Here is a 17986-nt window from a genome sequence, read left to right on the forward strand (position 1 = left end):
TTGGCAATAAATTCCATCCTTCTCGTATTCCACCAACTTCCGTTTCCGCTCCCCCCGCTCGCTTCAAAACCTCCTCGCCGGCGCCCGCCGCCACCGCCGTCGGCCATGGCGTACCTCCCGCCTCACAAGCGCCACACCAGCTCCACCGCCTCCGCGCCCACCCCCAATCCGCCCCCTCCGTCCCTCTCCTCCTCCCTCCGCTCCCTCTCCCTCTCCTCCCCGCGCGACCGCGGCCGCGGCGGCGGCGGGCGCCACCCGCTCCCTTCCAACAAGATCATCCACGCCGCCGACTGCATATCCCGCTGGTCTCCCCTCCCGCCCTTCTTCCCTGGCCCCAAAGACAGCGACGGCGAGGAGCCCACCCTCCGCCTCGAGCCCTTCCCCTGCGACCCCATCGAGCGCAAGACCGGCGCCAAGCCCCTCGCTCTCGTCGCCTCCTCCCCAGGACAAGGCTCCTCGGGCTCCACGGCGACCGCGGTAACTGCCATCGCCGAGAGGTTCTTGCCCGACCTCCTGGCCGCCGCGAAGAGGGCCAAGGCGAGCTACGCACCCAAGGAGGAAGAGTTGGTGAAGCTGAATCTCGTGGCCAGAGTGGGAAAGGTGCTCTTCCAGACCCAGCCGTGAGTCTTCTCTTCGTTTGCCCATCCCACTTACCATTTCTTGGCCCCGTGCTTCCCGACAATCTTGTGATGAATGCTGATTGCAACGACTTGCTGTGGATGTTGTCTTGCAGCGGTAGATCACCTGTCTCCTTAGAGACACTACGCCAGGCCGCGAAAGCAGGGGAAGGTGCTTCCAAGAGCCAGTTGCATAAATCGTTCTACACGAATGTGCCCAATGAGTGTCTGGATGATATGGAGCAATCCGTGGTGAAGAGGATGGCGCTGGAGTTTGATTCGTCCAAGGAGCACTACCATGTGAAGGTTTGGTCCTTGTCCTATAAGGCTCCAATGCAATCTGAACTATGACTTGTTTTGGGTTCAAATAAGTAAATGAGTTTTGGTGTCTGCAATTTTGTGACAGGTGTTTGACAAGCACCGCAGTGATTCTACAATATCTTGCAAATGCACTGTGGAAGAAGATGGGAGCCTTGCTATCCATAAAGTGAGTTTACCGTTAATCATTGTATCATGACCTTTGTATTTCCACTATGGTTTGGCAGCTCGTTTCAATGATTTAAGTGACTTGTTTCCTTCATCGGCTTTGAGGTAGTGGCATATCTTGATTTTTATCTAACATAAAAAAAAGTGTCGATTGATGTCTTGAATTTCTTAGTATAACTGCTGGCTCCACAAAATCATGCATCCTGAGGATATTATACATGTTTAATGTTTTTAGTTCTTGATGATTAGACACATCTAAACACATAAATAATTGGTGAATAAAATCATGAATTTTGGGGTTGTTCCATAACTCAATTGTAGCTATTCTAGATCTCCAATATCATGTTGTATATGAAAAGTTGATAGGTTACACATTCTGAAATGCAAAGAATTAACATGTTTGCCTTTGACACTGTTATGTATCGATTACTTCTATGGCCCTGTCTCCAAACCCCAGATCTGTCCAAGCTTACAGATCCTTAAGAAGCATACTGGCATGCCTTACTTTGTGTCTACTTACAGTACTCATGTACTTATCTTGGTAGTTATATTGTCAAAAGGTCTGTAGTTGTACTATGCATTATAGAAAAGGGTTTATGCTACTTTCTTGGAAGCAGCCAGTCAGCCACATTGCTTTTCATTGTTTAGGATTGCCATAGATCAAATTTATCTTCATTGGACTGTTTACTCTTAATTTTGATGTTCTTTTTTTTGTTAATTCAAAACCAGAGTTACAAATCGAACTCAAATTGACTCACCTTATTTATTGAAAGAACAAAGATTCTCTCCTGTTTCATGACTACATGCTAGCAAAGAATTGAAGGCAGCTGTGCTAACCACCTTGTAATTATTTTTTTGTGATTGCGACGTTCTCCCCAGGCTATTGCATTGTTGTATTTATTGCAGTAGGTAGATGAATTTCTATATTACCTGGTACAGGGGTAATTAGTCAGATTATAGGATGGGTGTACTTCACGTAAATGGGACCTTTTGTGTTCTCAAATGCAATTCATTTCAATCAGTTACTCAAACCATACCTAAGCTTGCAATTCGTCAGCGCTGACACCTTTTATGCAGGTTGAATGGAATAAGGTACGGCACTTGGTGGAAGACATATCCTGCCTTTTCAAAGACCTTGATCTAAGGCTGATGTTATGTACAAAAAGGATCCTGAAAACCCTTGATGTAAGTTCTTGTTAAGAACACCTTGATCCTTTCTGTTGAGATCCAATATATTTTTAGACTAACTTGATACCACTTGCAGCCTGAAGTGGAAAATGCTTTAAAGAGCTTGGTGTCTTCTGCTGTTATTGATCCTGATGTGAAAGGGGGACTTAGATGGCCACTTGGAAAAGAGTCCATTGGTGAGAGGTTCAGCATAGTTGGGGTGTGGCACACAAACTACAAGGCTTTCAGAAATGAAACCCTAAGGCTCAAGTTGAGGCATGGTGACCGATTTGATCACCGAACCTCAGCTGGGGAAGTTTCCAATGAAGTTACCTTCAAACTAATTGGCATGTCTCGAAGACTGGAGGTTAGTAAAATCGACTCCAGATATAGTTGCATTTTACTGTTCTGTGGCAAGTTACTGATGGTTTACAAATCTGTGTTTGCTATGCTCATTTCACTTTGGTGCCTACAACCTATTATCTATATAGTACATTCTAACCTGAGTTGCAATATAATTGAAAAGAGGGTAAACTGCGTGGTCTGAATCTGTTTTGTATGTCATGTTTTTACTAGGTATCCCCTTATCTAACGTTGTGGTACTTAGTTGTTGTTGACTTGTATGCAGACTGATCATACCATTTTCTTTGATTTCATAGGATGTTGATCCAGAAGAAACCTCTCTGAAGGATATGCTGGAGCCTGTGGTTCAAATGGTCTGGGACAATGCTCTGAACTACAAGATCGTGCCTTGAGCGCAGCAGCTATACTGACGAGCAAATGGTTCGATGGAGAAGCTTGACGGTGCCTTCCTTGGAACTGCAACGGAGCTGATTTCTTTTAGCCTTTCTGTATATATCTTTGGTTCGTGATATGTGATGGTGGGATTACTGTATGGGCATTGGATGGTTGGTGCTGTACTTGCAAGTTGCAACTTCAGACCCCTGGTTCAAGCTTGGCCTTGCAATGGGGTTGATATTGAGAGCTGCATCGCGTGTCGATTGGTTCCTTGCACCCTGTCGTTTGATACTTTGATTGGTATTGGTATCAGCAAAAGTCATGGACCTCCACCGGGTTTTCCCGATCTCGGTTACAAGGAAGATGCTCGTGTGTTCACAGTTCACCTACATGCAATCCTGTCACATAACTAGATGTCCTTTCTGCCAGAAGTGCGTTGCCCACTTCGGGTTTCTTTGGTTGGCGAGGCATTGTGAGTCGCGCGGAAAGAACAAATCCATTTTTGTCTATGTAACTTGGTAGTTCATTTCGCCCATCCAAGCACCAAACAAAACTTCACTTAGTTTACCACCACAAACTATCTGAAACCAAGATACCTTTTTTCACCTAAAGTGGAGCCAATAAGGCGGTATTGCCTCTCCTGGCACTACTCAGCAAATAGTAATTGTGTTTATAAATAACTGATACCTTTACTTTATTAATTAAATTTTTTTTGTACAAGTAGTAATAAAAGACATAAAAATGCTTAAGTACTTTTTATACTAGAAGTATGGTGACGCTACTTTTTTTTTTCGTTGGATGCATACTACTTTTTTTTTTGTTGGATGCATATTGGACAATGCAGCTGGGGGTGCTGTTGCAGCACGATACAGTGCTGGGAGCATCTGATGCTGCGGGAGCACCAGAACTCTTCTCAGTACATGGAAGATTAGAATAACAAATGGCTTTCCTTCTGGATGAACCTTATAAGATGGGATTGTAGAATCTGTTGGGTTGAAGTAGATCATTCTTCACGTCTTGCTTGTGTTTACGTGATGTGCCTGTACGAACCAAAGTTTGGGCTCTGGTAGCATTTCCGTTAGGAAAATTGCCTTATTTTATTGTGCCAAAACGTGAGCCTGTAGTTGGCAGCGCACCTGGTGAGATTTCCAGGTCCATGTTAAGGCCCGACCCCCCAAATAGTGGTGAAGCTAGAGCAAATTGGAGGGAGGTGCACTTGCTTTATAAGTGCATAGAGTTTAGTTGTGAGGGGGGCATATGTGTTGAAAATTTGTACCTAACCATTATTTTTTAACTTGCACCCCCTAATCACACTGGGAGGAGGGAGGGAAGCGGGGGAAGCTGGCCTCGCATATTCAAAGATGAAATAACACAAGCCCACCACGAGTTCGACGAAATGCCAAAGAGGGCTCCCTCGACGTGCCGGATGAAGAGACAAACCGCCTTGGTTGGTTGGCGACCTCTCCGCATTTCTGCATTCAACTACAGCATCCTCCTGGGCGATTGCCGGGGGAGGCAGGCCGGCCACGCGCGGCCTGGCAGTGGCACCCGTTGTCTTCCACCACACGCTCCATGCAGACATTCAGGACCTTTGGTTACTCTTGCTAAAATTTAGCAGCTAAAAGTTGCTAAACTTTAGTTGCTAAAGTTTAGTCAAAGCTGTTTGGATACCTTTGCTAAATAACATTAATGAGATGGATAAAGACTTGTTTTCCCTCAATGAATACACCAGACAAACAATAAATGAGGGGTATAGGTTGTCCAGCCCACCTTTTAGCAAGTTTTAGCAACCAAAAACTTGCTAAAGTACTAAACTTGAGCAACTCAACTTTAGCAAACTTTAGCAAGGGTGTTTGGCAGTTTAGCAGCTAAAAGTTGCTAAACTTTAGCTACTAAAGTTTAGCAAGGAGTATCCAAACACCCCCTCAGTCTCTTTCCAATTCAAGTATCTTGTACATTCCAACTCCAAACGCACCCCTATGTTCTCTCTGTGATATGCTGCTCCGTCTCATGCAACAACGCTTCTTGATTTCCCTCTGATTAGGTTAGACTATTTGGTTTGTCACAAAAGAGTGGTTATGAGGATGCGGTGTGCCAATTAACAATGGCAGTCCTAAACTCCTAATTGTGGGTTGACAATCGGTAACCTTCAGGAATCGGGCCTAGTGTTAAGACTTAGAGAATACTTCACTACTTTTATTGGTACAGTTCAAATCATGGGTCAACAAGACGTGGAACAGAACTCAAGTAGAAGGGCTCAATTTCACAAACTTGAATAGTACGGGTTAACGGGTGCGGTGCAATTTCATTATCTTTGTTCAGAAAAAGCTGAAGGCTGAAGCTACTGACACGTCATGTAGCATCACTAAGCAATTATTAGTGGATATAATTAATAAAGGAAACCAAGTCAACTGCTCCCCCATGCTAATTTTCTACAACCTAGTTGCGAATACAGTACAGATGCCCATTGTTTAGTTTTAAAATGTGTTGAATTTGTCCACCAGTCCCCAACCAGGATATGCATCTAGGAGGAAGCCTTGCCTCTTTCTAGTTTTCTCCAGTGTGTTATACCTTTCTTCAGTCTTTCAAAAATCCAGCCATGGCTGCTGCAGCTGCGGCTTTTGCAAGGAAAGGTATTGCAACTTCAGTCATCTCCTATATCATCAACAAGGCCTTCGACTACCTGAAGGATAACAAGAAAGACGCAGGGTTGAAAAGTACCAAGAAAAGGCTGCTGGAACTGGTTCCTCAGATCCAAATGGTCTTTGATGCTGTCGACACAGATCAGATCAGAGATCAAAGTGAGGCACTAGATGCATGGTTGTGGCAGCTTAGAGATGCCGTTGAGGATGCGCTTGATGAGCTAGAATATTACAAGCTTGAGGAAGAGGTGAAAATGTGAGATAACAAGGTGAGTGGCTCTTTTCATAAGTTCAAGGGAAGGTTTGTCCAGCAGTTTAATAATGTATTCAACACTGGGTCACTGAAGAGGTTGAAAAGTGCTGTCGGGACTTTAGATGATGCTGTTTCTGGTGTGGAGCGTTTTCTCCATGTTCTCAATCAGTTTGATAACAAGAAGATGAAGAATCACAGACAAGCGGTGGATTCCAGGAACCAGTGCGAAACAAGCTCACTGCCTCCCAGCATGGTACTTGGCAGGGAGGAGGAGAGGAAGGTTTTAGTTGACTGGTTGACCAAGGCTGAAAACAGTGCACCTGAACAAATTGTCAACAATGTCCCTATATTTTCTATACTTGGGATAGGTGGATTGGGGAAGACAACGCTTGCTCAAGTTATATGCAATGATAATGAGGTGATAGAGTGCTTTGATTTCATCATCTGGACTTCTATTTCTTTTGATTTCGATGTTGAAAGATTAATAAGAAAGATTCTTCAAGACATAACTGGAGAAGAAATAAACATTGTGGGCCTAAACCTAAATGCTCTTCACAAGGCCCTCAAGGAAAAATTGAGTTCCAAAACATTCCTCCTTGTACTTGATGATGTGTGGAATGATCAGAGAGTTGATTATTGGGATAACTTAGTACGACTATTGAGATATGGAAAGAAAGGAAGTAAGATCTTGATGACGACTCGAATGCAATCAGTAGCTGATCTTGTTGCAAGAGCAATGCAGGTAGACGGCCAGTCTTTGAGATTGAGTGGACTAGAAGAAGCTGACCTTCTTGTTCTTTTGAACAGTCATGCATTTTTCGGTGTTAATCCTGATGATTACAGAAATCTGCAGCAGATCAGTAAGAAAATGGCTGGCAAACTCTGTGGGTCTCCCCTGTCAGCGAAAGTTCTAGGTGGATTGTTGAACAACAAAAGAGACAGTAGCACTTGGAACAAAATTTTAGCATCAAGTATTTATAATATACCACCACAGGGCAAGGAAGGGATCATGACAGTGCTAAGGTTAAGTTATCATCATCTACAAACTCATTTGCAAGCATGTTTCAGATACTGCAGCTTATTTCATAAAGACTATGAGTTCACAAAGAAAGAGTTGGTGTACTTATGGATGGGTTCAGGACTGATCCAACATGTGGGGGGTGGCATGATGCCCGAGGAAGTTGGAATGGAGTATTTGGATACATTAACCATGAAATCTTTTTTCGACATCAAATTGAGGCCTCGTTCTCATCGTGCTATAAAATGCAACTTGTTTGATGAATATATGAAGAAAAATATGTTATTCATGATCTTCTTCATGAGTTGGCACATTCTGCTTCAGTAAATGAATGCATCAGACTTGAAAGAAATTTTTCTGGGATAATACCAAAGACTGTTAGACACATGTGCATTGTACTCACAAGTCCTACTGTGGTTGAACAGATTTCTCAAGTAAAGAAACTGCGCACCCTTATCATGCACTTTCAGGACCAAGATGAGGAAGACCAAGAACTCATAGTCGGTAAAGTGTTGAGTGTGGCAACAAGCTTACGGGTGTTGTCCCTAATCACAAACTCTACCTGCAAGTTGCCTAAAACAGTTAATGCTATGGTGCACCTTCGCTACTTATCTCTCATCTGGGGTTGAAAAAACATGACACATTTCTCCTAGTTCCCACCCTCTGTGTACAAGTTATACCACTTGGAAATGATGAAGTTTGATAGTCCCCAACTTGTAGTTCCTGTAAAGGGAGAAATGGAGGGAGTATGCAATCTGGTGAATTTACGCCATACAGTTATCATATGGCATAATACCTATGATTCCTTATGTAGGAAAATTGACTTCTCTATGTGAGCTATATGATTTCCGGATCCAACAGCAAAGCGGCCACACTATCAGTGAAATCAAGAATCTCAAGAACATCTGCCACTTGCATGTTTCAGGTCTTGACAAGGTAAACAGCACAGAGGAAGCTGCTAAAGTCATGTTGGACCAAAAAGAGAAGCTATCTGCAGTCACATTTAGTTGGTCTCCACGCCCTGAAGACCTACTAAAATTTGGCTCAAGTTCATCTGACTCGTGTGACCCAAGCAAAGCTGAGCAGATTCTTGACAAACTTCAACCACATCCCAACTCTTGTAAATTGAAGATTCAAGGATATCCTGGTTCTCGATCTCCATGTTGGCTGGAAAGTCTCGAACTCATTAATTTGACATTTCTCTGTCTGTGTGATTGTAAAGTACTGCAGCGTCTTCCACCTATTGGGCAGTTACCTTCTCTCCAGTATCTTTACATAAGTAACATGGAATCAGTCGACCGTGTGGATTCTTCGTTTTATGGGAGTGATAAGCCTCATGGACTGCGATCCCTTAAGGTACTAGAGATTGAAGACATGCCAAGATGCACTGGATGGGTTGGATTGGATGATGAGAACTTATTTCCTAGGCTTGACACACTAGTAGTGCGCAACTGTAAGGAGTTGAGACATGTACCAATTGTACCTATCAGTATTCAACATGTTGAAATTCATTGCGTTGGCCTGAGGGCTATGCCGCCATTGTTTGTGACCTCCAATACAGGTTCATCATCATCACCAGCCCTGTCTCTTTCAAAGTTAGTGATTTCCTACTGCCCGGATCTAGCAACTTTGTGGCAGGGGTGCTCTTTTCCTGCTCTTGAGGAATTGTCCATCAAACAATGCGTGAGTCTGTCATGCCTGCCAGAAGATTCCTTGTGTTCACTTTCTAACCTGAAGACCTTCGAAATAGTGAAGTGTCCAAATTTGATGACAGGAGAGATCAGGTTGCCACCTACAGTAAGATCATTCACATTAGGATCATGCAGCAGTGCTGAATCGCTACTGTTTAAATCCTTGCTAGGTCTTATATCTCTGAAACGGCTGTATTTAGATGGTTGTGCAATGCTGTCACTGCCTTCAGACGTATTTGCATGCTTGACAGGGCTAACTGATATTATGTTTATTGGTTGCGCAATGACATCTTTCCCCTCTGCAGAAGCCTTTGCAGGATTGACAAGTCTTGAAAATCTAGCCATCTGGGATTGCAAAGATCTAGCATCACTTGATGGAATTCAGGGGCTCCCTTCACTCACGTTGTTGACAATCAGTGGCTGCGACAGACTTGTTGAAGACATGTCTGTTCAGTCAGCAGAGAGTGCTTATTTATCTAGGTGTACCTTGGAGCTCTGTGAGCTTGATATTGACCACTCATCTCTCTTACTCAAAGAGCCATTATGAAGCATAACCACTGTAAAGAGGCTTCGAATTTCTGGTGGTCCTGAACTAAAACTTTTACCTGAGGAATGGCTTCTGCGCAACTGTCGAGCCCTTGAAGAGATAGTAGTGGCTAATGCTTCTGATTTGCAATGCTTACCACAAGAGATGGCAAGCCTGACCTCCCTGCAGTCATTGCAGATATCCCATGCAAATCTGATTCAAACGCTTCCAGATATGCCTGCATCTCTGAATAATCTACGCATCCACAATTGCCACTCTAATCTCAAGAAGATGTGCAAAAAGAATGTAGGCCCTGATTGGGGCAAGGTTGAACATATTCACAATGTGGATATTTCCTAATATGTGGTACATTGTATCAGTATGTCACAAATGGGATATGTTACAACAAAGCTTGTCTAAGTCCTTTGCTACATTTGCACTATGGCACTCTCCGATGCAATGCATTTGCTGGTAAGTCTTGGAAACGCATGTGCTGGTACGTCTTGGAACTCTACAGTTCTCTATCACGCTTGTCCATTTACTTTCTGAATTGTAATTAATATTAGCAAGCCAGATGTGTATTTGTATTTTCATATCTATGGACCATGGCATCATATGCTCAATGATGACAAAGCTAACTAAAAATTATCAACAAGTTGTAAGAAATAAATAATAATTAATTATACCTTTTAGATTTAACTGTGATTAGTTGCAAGATAATCACTTAATCTCATTTATGTTTCCTGTTAAATGTTCCGATTAGTTCCTACTGCGTGCCACTGCCATTTCACGTTTGTCACTGATTTATCAAAATAAGTATAAACTGAAGTTATGCACGGATTTTTCAGCTTCTAGAACTGTCATATTTTCGTGCCTTGCAGGCACTTTCAGTGAATGGCTGAATGCACATGCTTGAATCAGGTTCCAGGTATACTTGAAGGCAGTTAGATGTCTATCCATCTTTAGCATCCATGTTGTACCTCAATTTGTGAATTTAAGTGCAGAAGGACATAAAATTCAGTATCCAGTTGATACAATACAAGAACCAAACCAGAACAAGCTGGCCTAGTTCACGGTATGAAATGTGACCGTTGTCAATATTGAACAGACAAGTGTTCATGATCTTGAGATTGGGAAAAAAAAGAAATGTGGTATTAGATCAGTAGCTGGTACAGTCAGAGTAACTGAGAGGTGGAAAACGGGTATAGCAAAGTCCTTTCTTCAGAACGATGCGATGAGGGAAATGCAGAACCTGTTCGGTTGAAGTAGGTAGTATTCTTCTCCTAATCCTTATGTTTGTATGAACTGACAGCTTGTACTTTTGATATATTATTATATTAACTGTTAGATAAAAAGGTGTTGATGTAAACTCCCATGTTAACTGCATGGGTAGATACACTGACACTGTGACACACCAAATTGATTTCACACGCCACCACCTGATACCTAACCAAGATTGATGGAAGCATGTGAGGCGTGAGCAAAAACATGATGGGTACGGACAGTAATTAATTCCATTTGGATTCAAGCATGCAAGGTGCTTGTTTTTTTTCAAATAAGGACCTGTTTGGTTTGAGTTGCTTATTATAAGCAACTTAAAGTTGCTTAAAGTTGCTTATTTGGAATTTCTTATTTTTAGTCTAGCTGTTTGGATACCCTTACTTATGAAATGGACATTGTCATATTTGCCCCTTGTGTTGCTACCCCTCCAATTTGCCTCCCCACCCTTCTTCTTCCTGCACACGCCCGATCCCGGGGGCCGGCGGCGGGTCTGCGCGGGGGCGGGTGGCGGCCAGTGGCCGGGAGCGGCGGCGGGTCTGCGCAGGGGCGGCGGCCGGGAGCGGCGGCGGGTGGCGCGGAGGGAGGAGAGCTGGTGAGTGGTGACAGGGGAGGGAGGAGAGAGAGGTAGGGTGCATTGAATGAGGGCAGGAGGTGTAAAGTGCACCTTTTAGTCCTCATAAGCAACCATAAGCAACCCAAGCTAAAAATAAGCAACCCCATAAGCAAGAGTTATTGGTTTCATGAGCAACTTATTTGCTTATTTTAAGTTGCTTATGCATAAGCATGTGAAACCAAACAGGCCCTAAATCTGCCATCATGATTCATATGAGCAGCGTGCCCAAAATGAATTGTCACCACAGGTGTGCGGATCACACAGAATTGCCTAAAACCAGGTTCTCCTGCAACTTTGATGAAGTAATAACAAAACGAGAGATTCTTTAAATTTGTTTAGGCTCCACTCAGGACACAACATCGTGTCTTTGGATACCTGTGAGCTTGGTATCGGCACAATGGCGGTGGGTGGAGTGTACTTCCTCCATCCTACGAAAGAGTGTTTTTTTTATAATGTCCTATGTCAAACCATCTTATATCTGACTGAATTTTTATAAAAATATATTAATACTTTTGATGTCTAAGTTAGATTTGTTATGAAATATATTTTCATAGTGTATTTATTTAGTGTTATAAGTATATACTCTTCATTGTAAACTTGGTCAAATTTAACTTTAAGACAAACCTAAAGGATACTACTTTTTGCAGAGAGAGTGTTGGTCAGCAGGGACAAACGCCATGCAGGGAGGACGACAACCGGAGATTTACAGGACAAAAAATGCAAGAAGATAAACGTAGTGTGTTTTCTCGAGGAGGATGGATCAAATGACGTGTAAATTCGCTCTCCTTTGGTTGACAAAAGGCATCAAGTATATCGAGCCAAAACCACATGTTGCTCAAAACCTGCACAAACATGAAAAGCACAGTAACGAGCGCCATCTGAGAAACGAGCGTTGGGCCTGGCCTTCTATCGACAGCGACGGCAGGAATCCTCCTCGCCTCCGGCTCCACCTTCACGTCACCGCCTCGATCTGCCCGCCCGCTCGCCTCACGCGCCGAATCCGGAGCGGCGTCCTGCACCCGCGCCGCCCCGCCCCGCCCCGCCTCACTGCGTGACCCGCCGTCCGTCCTCCCCCCTGCCAGATCCAGGCGGCGGGGTCGTCCCCGCAGGTGCTCTGCGGTCCATCAGGTTCGTTTCTTCCTCTCCTGCCGCCGCGTGTTACCGAGGAATTTGGGCCCTCACCTTCGCGAGGGTTCTTGGTCGGGGTTAGGGATCCGCGGTGGCGTTCGCCGGCCTGCGATTCGCATGTAGAGTTAGTGTGAAACTGCTCTGCGGCGGGTATGGAACCTCGCGATGAATCTGGTCGATCGCATTCAATATTTTGCCTGCTTGCAGGGCTACGAATTTCTAAACGCATCAAATCACACATGATGTCTCAATAGCACTGGCAAGGGAAAAAAGGATTGGTTGATTGGTAAATATGTATAGGTAAAGTAGGAGACTAGGAACACGTGGTAAATATGTACAGGTATATGAAACATAAACTTTGGAGGATGTTTGTTTCAATCTGTAAGCACTGCAAATGCATCCAGAGCAAAGGAAATCTTTCCCAGCGCCCACTTACTAAAATGAAACTCGATCGTTTCAAATTAGTCTATTTCCTTGTTCATTTTAATGGAACTTAATTCTTACTAATACTAATCTAGAAGGATGGACTATACCCAAAGATGTGTCCTTGAATAGGAGCGCATGGAAAGCAGCTATTCATGTCCCTAAACCTTGGTTAGTGGCTCCTATTGGGTTTCAAATCTAGCCTACCCCAAGTCCCCAACTTGCTTGGGACTGAAAGGCATTATTGCTTTTGTTGTTGTTCATGCTTAGTAATCTTTGTTGTAAGCTGGTCCTTTTCTTGTTCTGTAGTAGTGTAATGTGCTTAAACAAGATGATGGGAATGAAGTTACCTGGTGCAAATTTGTCTAATCCACATGGATGCTTGATCCATTGTGGTGTTAATGTGTTATGCATACATTAATTTCTCAAATCATGTTCATAACCAGTTCATATTAGGTGATGATGCAGAGTGGTCGTCTCTTCTGACCCACCAGAGCATTAATGTTTGTCTCATTACTGCAAGCTATGGTTCCATTATACAAACATAAACAGGATTATTGGTTGCTGAGAGTTGAAAACATTAGATGTCATACATTTAGGGGTAAATCATTAGGATTTTATTGCAAACATCAGTGGTTTGTTAGCTATGGTTTTCTGAACTGCATAAGTTACAAAGCCATTGATTGAATAGAAAGACATGAAAATTGCATTTCAAATATTTTTTTGCATTAATAATTTTATATCTTTTGGCATCATCCGCTGCCAGGAAGGGCAAAAAGGTTTTGTACCTTCCCCTCAGAGTTGATAGATAAAAAATAAGCAACTGAATTTCACTATTCACATCGTGTCAAGTTTTTTTCTTCTTCATTTTGGCCCTACAATATATCAATTTATGTTTTTTTTGTTTACCAACCAGTGAGTAATTTCAAGACTTTGTATCCAGTTCTGACACAGTGATATGCTGTTAATTGCAGTTTTCAGCAAACATCTTTGGGATACCAAATTTGTTGTTATTCTAGAAGAGGAAATATGCAGGTCTGTTGCAATTTGTCTTTTACCAACTCTTTTTTTTCCTGTATCATTCTTATAGCAATATCGTATATCATGAGTGGAAGATTTACTTATCAGCTCGAAAGCATGTATTGATAGATAACAGTTTTTCTTGTGTTGGACTGTAGAAATATAATACCTAACTGTAACACAAATAAATGCATGGCCGGTACTCTTGTTTGCTCTCCATCTAGTATTATGTTCTGGTTCAAATTGATCTGCAGCTTTGAAAGCTCAAACTTATATTTAGAAGAATGAATAATTTGTCATATATAGTTCAGAGATGAACATGTTTGTGTATGTTTCATGTCAGAATCCATCTATTTCTTGCACACTTATTATCACTTCGTGCTGTTTATTTTGAAACTGAGCGCTCAAATTTAATGATCTGGAAGGTAACATAGTAGCATGTGCACATTTAATTGCACTGTTTCACCATATCTTGTTCTGCATTTTTTTTATTTTTATCAAACGCTAAACGGGCACAATCTTTAGCATCTATTTCCTAAATACTAATTATTACTTTGCACCGTTACATTCTTATTTTGAAACTGAGCACTCCCATTTACTGATCTGAAAGGCACTTGTTATTAGTTGGGGTGAATAAGGTCTGCATTTATTTATTTTTATTGAATAGAGTTCTTAACTTCTTATGTTTAGAAATACTGAACGGGCACACATCTCTAACATGCAGCTTTGACTATGACTAATCTTTTAATAGGCATCAAGAGCTAGGCTTTTCAAGGAGTACAAGGAGGTGCAGCGAGAGAAATCAGCTGATCCTGATATTCAGTTGATATGTGATGATTCAAACATATTCAAGTGGACTGCTCTCATCAAGGTGTGTTTTTGGTGACATTGAAACAACCCAATGAAAAAACATTTTGAATTATTTTCTAACAACTCTAGTTCTTATGTTATCAGGGACCCTCGGAGACTCCTTATGAAGGTGGTGTCTTCCAGCTTGCCTTTGCTATCCCAGAGCAATACCCTCTGCTACCTCCTCAAGTTCGGTTCTTGACTAGAATTTTCCATCCAAATGTTCACTTCAAGGTTATTTCTTTTACTGGCAAAAAATATATTTATTTGTGAAGAGCATTTCTTTTCACCATTCCTAATTTGCTCTGTGCTGTTCTCATTTTGTGATCAGTAAAATATTGTTTGGATGCAAATGATGATCATTTTAATAATATTTTTTGGGTTTTTTTATTGGTAATGATTTGTTTGCCTAGACTGGTGAAATTTGCTTGGATATCTTGAAGAATGCATGGAGCCCTGCATGGACCCTCCAATCAGTTTGTAGAGCCATAATTGCACTGATGGCTCATCCGGAGCCAGACAGCCCACTTAACTGTGACTCAGGTAACCTTGGTTTTATCTCTGACTATTCAAGTCTTGCATTCACATATAAAATAATTTCACGTGGCTGGAGTTGATACCTTTACTCAACATTGTTACTAGAGTTAGTTTCCTTTCTTCAATGTTGTTAAATGTATGATGCCTTTTTGACATAGTAGTTAAACATATGATTTGCCTATTCAACTGCTACACTATTATGAACTTTTTCTAAAGTTGACAGTTTGCTGAGGTCATGGAACCCCTTTCACTCTAAAGTTTAAATTTGAGGTTAGCTAGGAATTACAGATGCACAAGCACAAAAGCATGTGCATTTGAGATCTGTTAAAAGGACAAAAATCCAAAATTCATGGCAATGAAAACAAATGATCCTGGCTTAGCTGAAACTGATAGCTGTATTCTTGAATTAGATATAGTCGTTACCATCTTGTAGTGGTACCTAAACGAAAGTTTTTAGCAGATGTATTATGGTAACTAAATGAATGCTTATGGAATATAGATAGCCTTGATGTTGCAGGCCAGGCCCATTTTGACTAGCCATGTATTGTAAGGACAACAGGCTAAATATCACATTTCAAATTGACTGATTACTTGAATACCTCAACTGACCATTCGCAGTCACAGCATCTTCTAAACCTGTGGTGCTGGCTTCTTACGCTTAAATGTTTCCATGTAACCATAGGTAATCTCCTACGATCTGGCGACATCAGAGGTTTTCAATCAATGGCAAAAATGTATACAAAGCTTGCTGCAATGCCAAAGAAAAACTAATAACGCTGACATGATGTAAATGTAACATGTGAGGCCATGGGGTATGCCTTCATCAAAGCTCTGATGTTGTCGTCAACTGTGTCTGGAGTTGTGTTGTATCTGTTTATTGACCACTTGGTTGAATTTGATGCTAGGGAATTGCCCCGGTGGTGTTTGTCTTGGTATAAGAAACCATCTGCAACTGGCCTACTGTATTTCTTCCTTTTGTCTACTCACACCTCGCATCTTTTAAACTGATCGGCTGTGTCCTATTCTCCATTTTGCAAACTTGTTGGCGAAAAACTTCATTTTCGACAGCTAGAGCAAAACGGCCCTCTATCCGTCTATCATAAGGTACAAGAGAACCAGAAGTTGGTGGTGGCCTACAAGGGGGGCTGTTGTTCTACAGAGTATCTAAAACAGAAGCACTCAAATCATCCAAATTCCAAGAGGCGTTAATTAATGAAGCAAACATTAGGCTGTGGTTGGGCCATCTGGCGTTCATTCATTTGTACTCCCTCCAACGGCGCTTTGGTTTGTCAAACTAGGTCTTGTTTAATTGCCCAACTTTGGGGTGCCAAAATTCGTGTAGCAATACTGTAGCGTTTCGTTTGTATTTGTGAATTATTGTCCAAATATTGACTAATTAGACTCAAAAGATTCGTCTCGTAAAGTACAACAAAACTGTGCAATTAGTTTTTAATTTCGTCTACATTTAATACTCCATGCATGTACCGCAAGTTTGATATGATGGGAAATTTTATTTTTGCATAGTGTCAAAGTTGGGATTTGGGGGTGAACTAAACAAGACCCTGCTCTTGCGCAAAATGGCCGCCAGCAAACCCCAAATCAAGAGCATCTAATTTTTCGGACAGGAAGTCTTGTTTGTCTCATTGAAATCAAAATGATTAAGGGGTGTTTGGATACGAGGTGCTAAACTTTAGTAGGGTCACATCGGTTGTTTGGATACTAATTAGGAGGATTAAACATGAGCTAATTACAAAACTAATTGCACTGATGGAGTCTAATTCGTAAGACAAATCTATTAAGCCTAATTAATCCATCATTAGCAAATGGTTACTGTAGTACCACATTGTCAAATCATGGACTAATTAGACTTAATAGATTCGTCTCGCGAATTAGACTCCATATGTGCAATTAGTTTTGTAATTAGTTTATGTTTAATACTCCTGATTCGTATCCAAACATTTGATGTGACGGATGCTAAATTTTAGCACCGTGGAGCCAAACAGGCCCGGTTATCTGATCCATTTGCTCATCAAAATGATTTGGTCATCTCGATGGAGGGCTCGACACCGGCGGCGGAGGTCGACGGGTGCAAGAAGAGGCCGCTGGAGCTGGGCAGGCCGGCGTTCATGGCGAGGGAGGGCGGGGCCTACCACGTCTTGGAGATGCCCAAGAAGCACAGGTGCGGGTACCACATGGCGAACCCGAGCCGCGCGCGCTCGCACCTCCTGACTTGCGGCAACGCCGGCGGCGGCGACGGCACCAGCAGCAGAGAGGAGAAGAAGAAGAGGGGGAGCTGGAGCTCGACGAGCCGGAGTTCGTGACGGAAGAAGAGAGCGGCGCCTACACCATCCTGGAGATGCCCAAGAAATACAAATGCGACCCGGCCCGCTCCAACTCGGCCTTTACGAACGCTCTCGACGCTGAGGACGCACGCTTGCTCGCCATGTGCTTCCGCGAGACGAGCGTCACCAACAAGTACAGGCAGGAGCTCCAAGCCGTGGCCGCTGCCCGTCGCACGCAGCTGATTTAGACGGGAGTAGTATCGATCGAGAATTTTTTATTATCTGATCCTGTATGTTACCATCTCTTTAGATTAGAGGAGGTCTGTACATGTTCCCTATTAGAGGAGGATTATTGAACTCAAAAAAAAAACTCAAGTAGAACAAATATTATATGGCCAACATATAATATTTGTTCAATGTCTTTAGAAGGTACTCTGTCCATTTTAATAGGTCGTTTTAATCTTATGATAAGTCAAATTACTCAAACATTGACCGAGATTATAGAAAAATAAGTTTGGCTAATTTTTTTTTGTTACGTATATTGCTTATCAACTGATCAAGAAGAAAAGACCTCCATGAAGATTAGTTATGGTTTAGTTATATTTGGCATTCTAGGACTAAGTTTCACCCTAGCTATTTAGCATTTAAGGAATAATCTTGGTTCATTGTGGAATGATGTAGATGGCAGTACCTTATTTATCATTTGGCAATGCAA

General features: G+C 42.3%; 2 protein-coding genes and 1 pseudogene across 3 annotated transcripts; all 3 read left to right on the top strand.

Moving 5' to 3' along the window:
- Nucleotides 1-59: 59 nt before the first annotated feature.
- LOC117841641 (uncharacterized) lies at nucleotides 60-3278 on the top strand. The gene is made up of 6 exons (XM_034722095.2): nucleotides 60-620; nucleotides 734-923; nucleotides 1024-1104; nucleotides 2181-2288; nucleotides 2368-2637; nucleotides 2930-3278. Exons 1-6 carry the CDS (start codon nucleotides 106-108, stop codon nucleotides 3023-3025), a joined length of 1260 nt encoding a protein of 419 aa, XP_034577986.1. The 5' UTR covers nucleotides 60-105; the 3' UTR covers nucleotides 3026-3278.
- A 2329-nt stretch (nucleotides 3279-5607) lies between these two features.
- On the top strand, nucleotides 5608-9498 carry LOC117848433 (putative disease resistance RPP13-like protein 1; annotated as a pseudogene).
- Nucleotides 9499-11904: 2406 nt separating this feature from the next.
- On the top strand, nucleotides 11905-15954 carry LOC117836512 (protein PEROXIN-4). Of its 2 annotated transcripts, XM_034715961.2 has the most exons (7): nucleotides 11905-12160; nucleotides 13558-13618; nucleotides 14355-14474; nucleotides 14558-14686; nucleotides 14866-14995; nucleotides 15672-15801; nucleotides 15895-15954. In XM_034715961.2, the coding sequence occupies exons 2-6, from the start codon at nucleotides 13613-13615 to the stop codon at nucleotides 15758-15760; spliced, it is 474 nt and encodes a 157-aa protein (XP_034571852.1). In that variant the 5' UTR covers nucleotides 11905-12160; nucleotides 13558-13612; the 3' UTR covers nucleotides 15761-15801; nucleotides 15895-15954. The 2 variants fall into 2 exon arrangements, with proteins under 2 accessions (XP_034571852.1, XP_034571861.1); XM_034715970.2 differs by having other exon boundaries at nucleotides 11906-12160; nucleotides 15672-15954.
- The last annotated feature ends 2032 nt before the right edge of the window (nucleotides 15955-17986 follow it).

This window comes from Setaria viridis, chromosome 1 (genome assembly GCF_005286985.2).
Source record: "Setaria viridis chromosome 1, Setaria_viridis_v4.0, whole genome shotgun sequence".
NCBI lineage: Eukaryota > Viridiplantae > Streptophyta > Magnoliopsida > Poales > Poaceae > Setaria > Setaria viridis.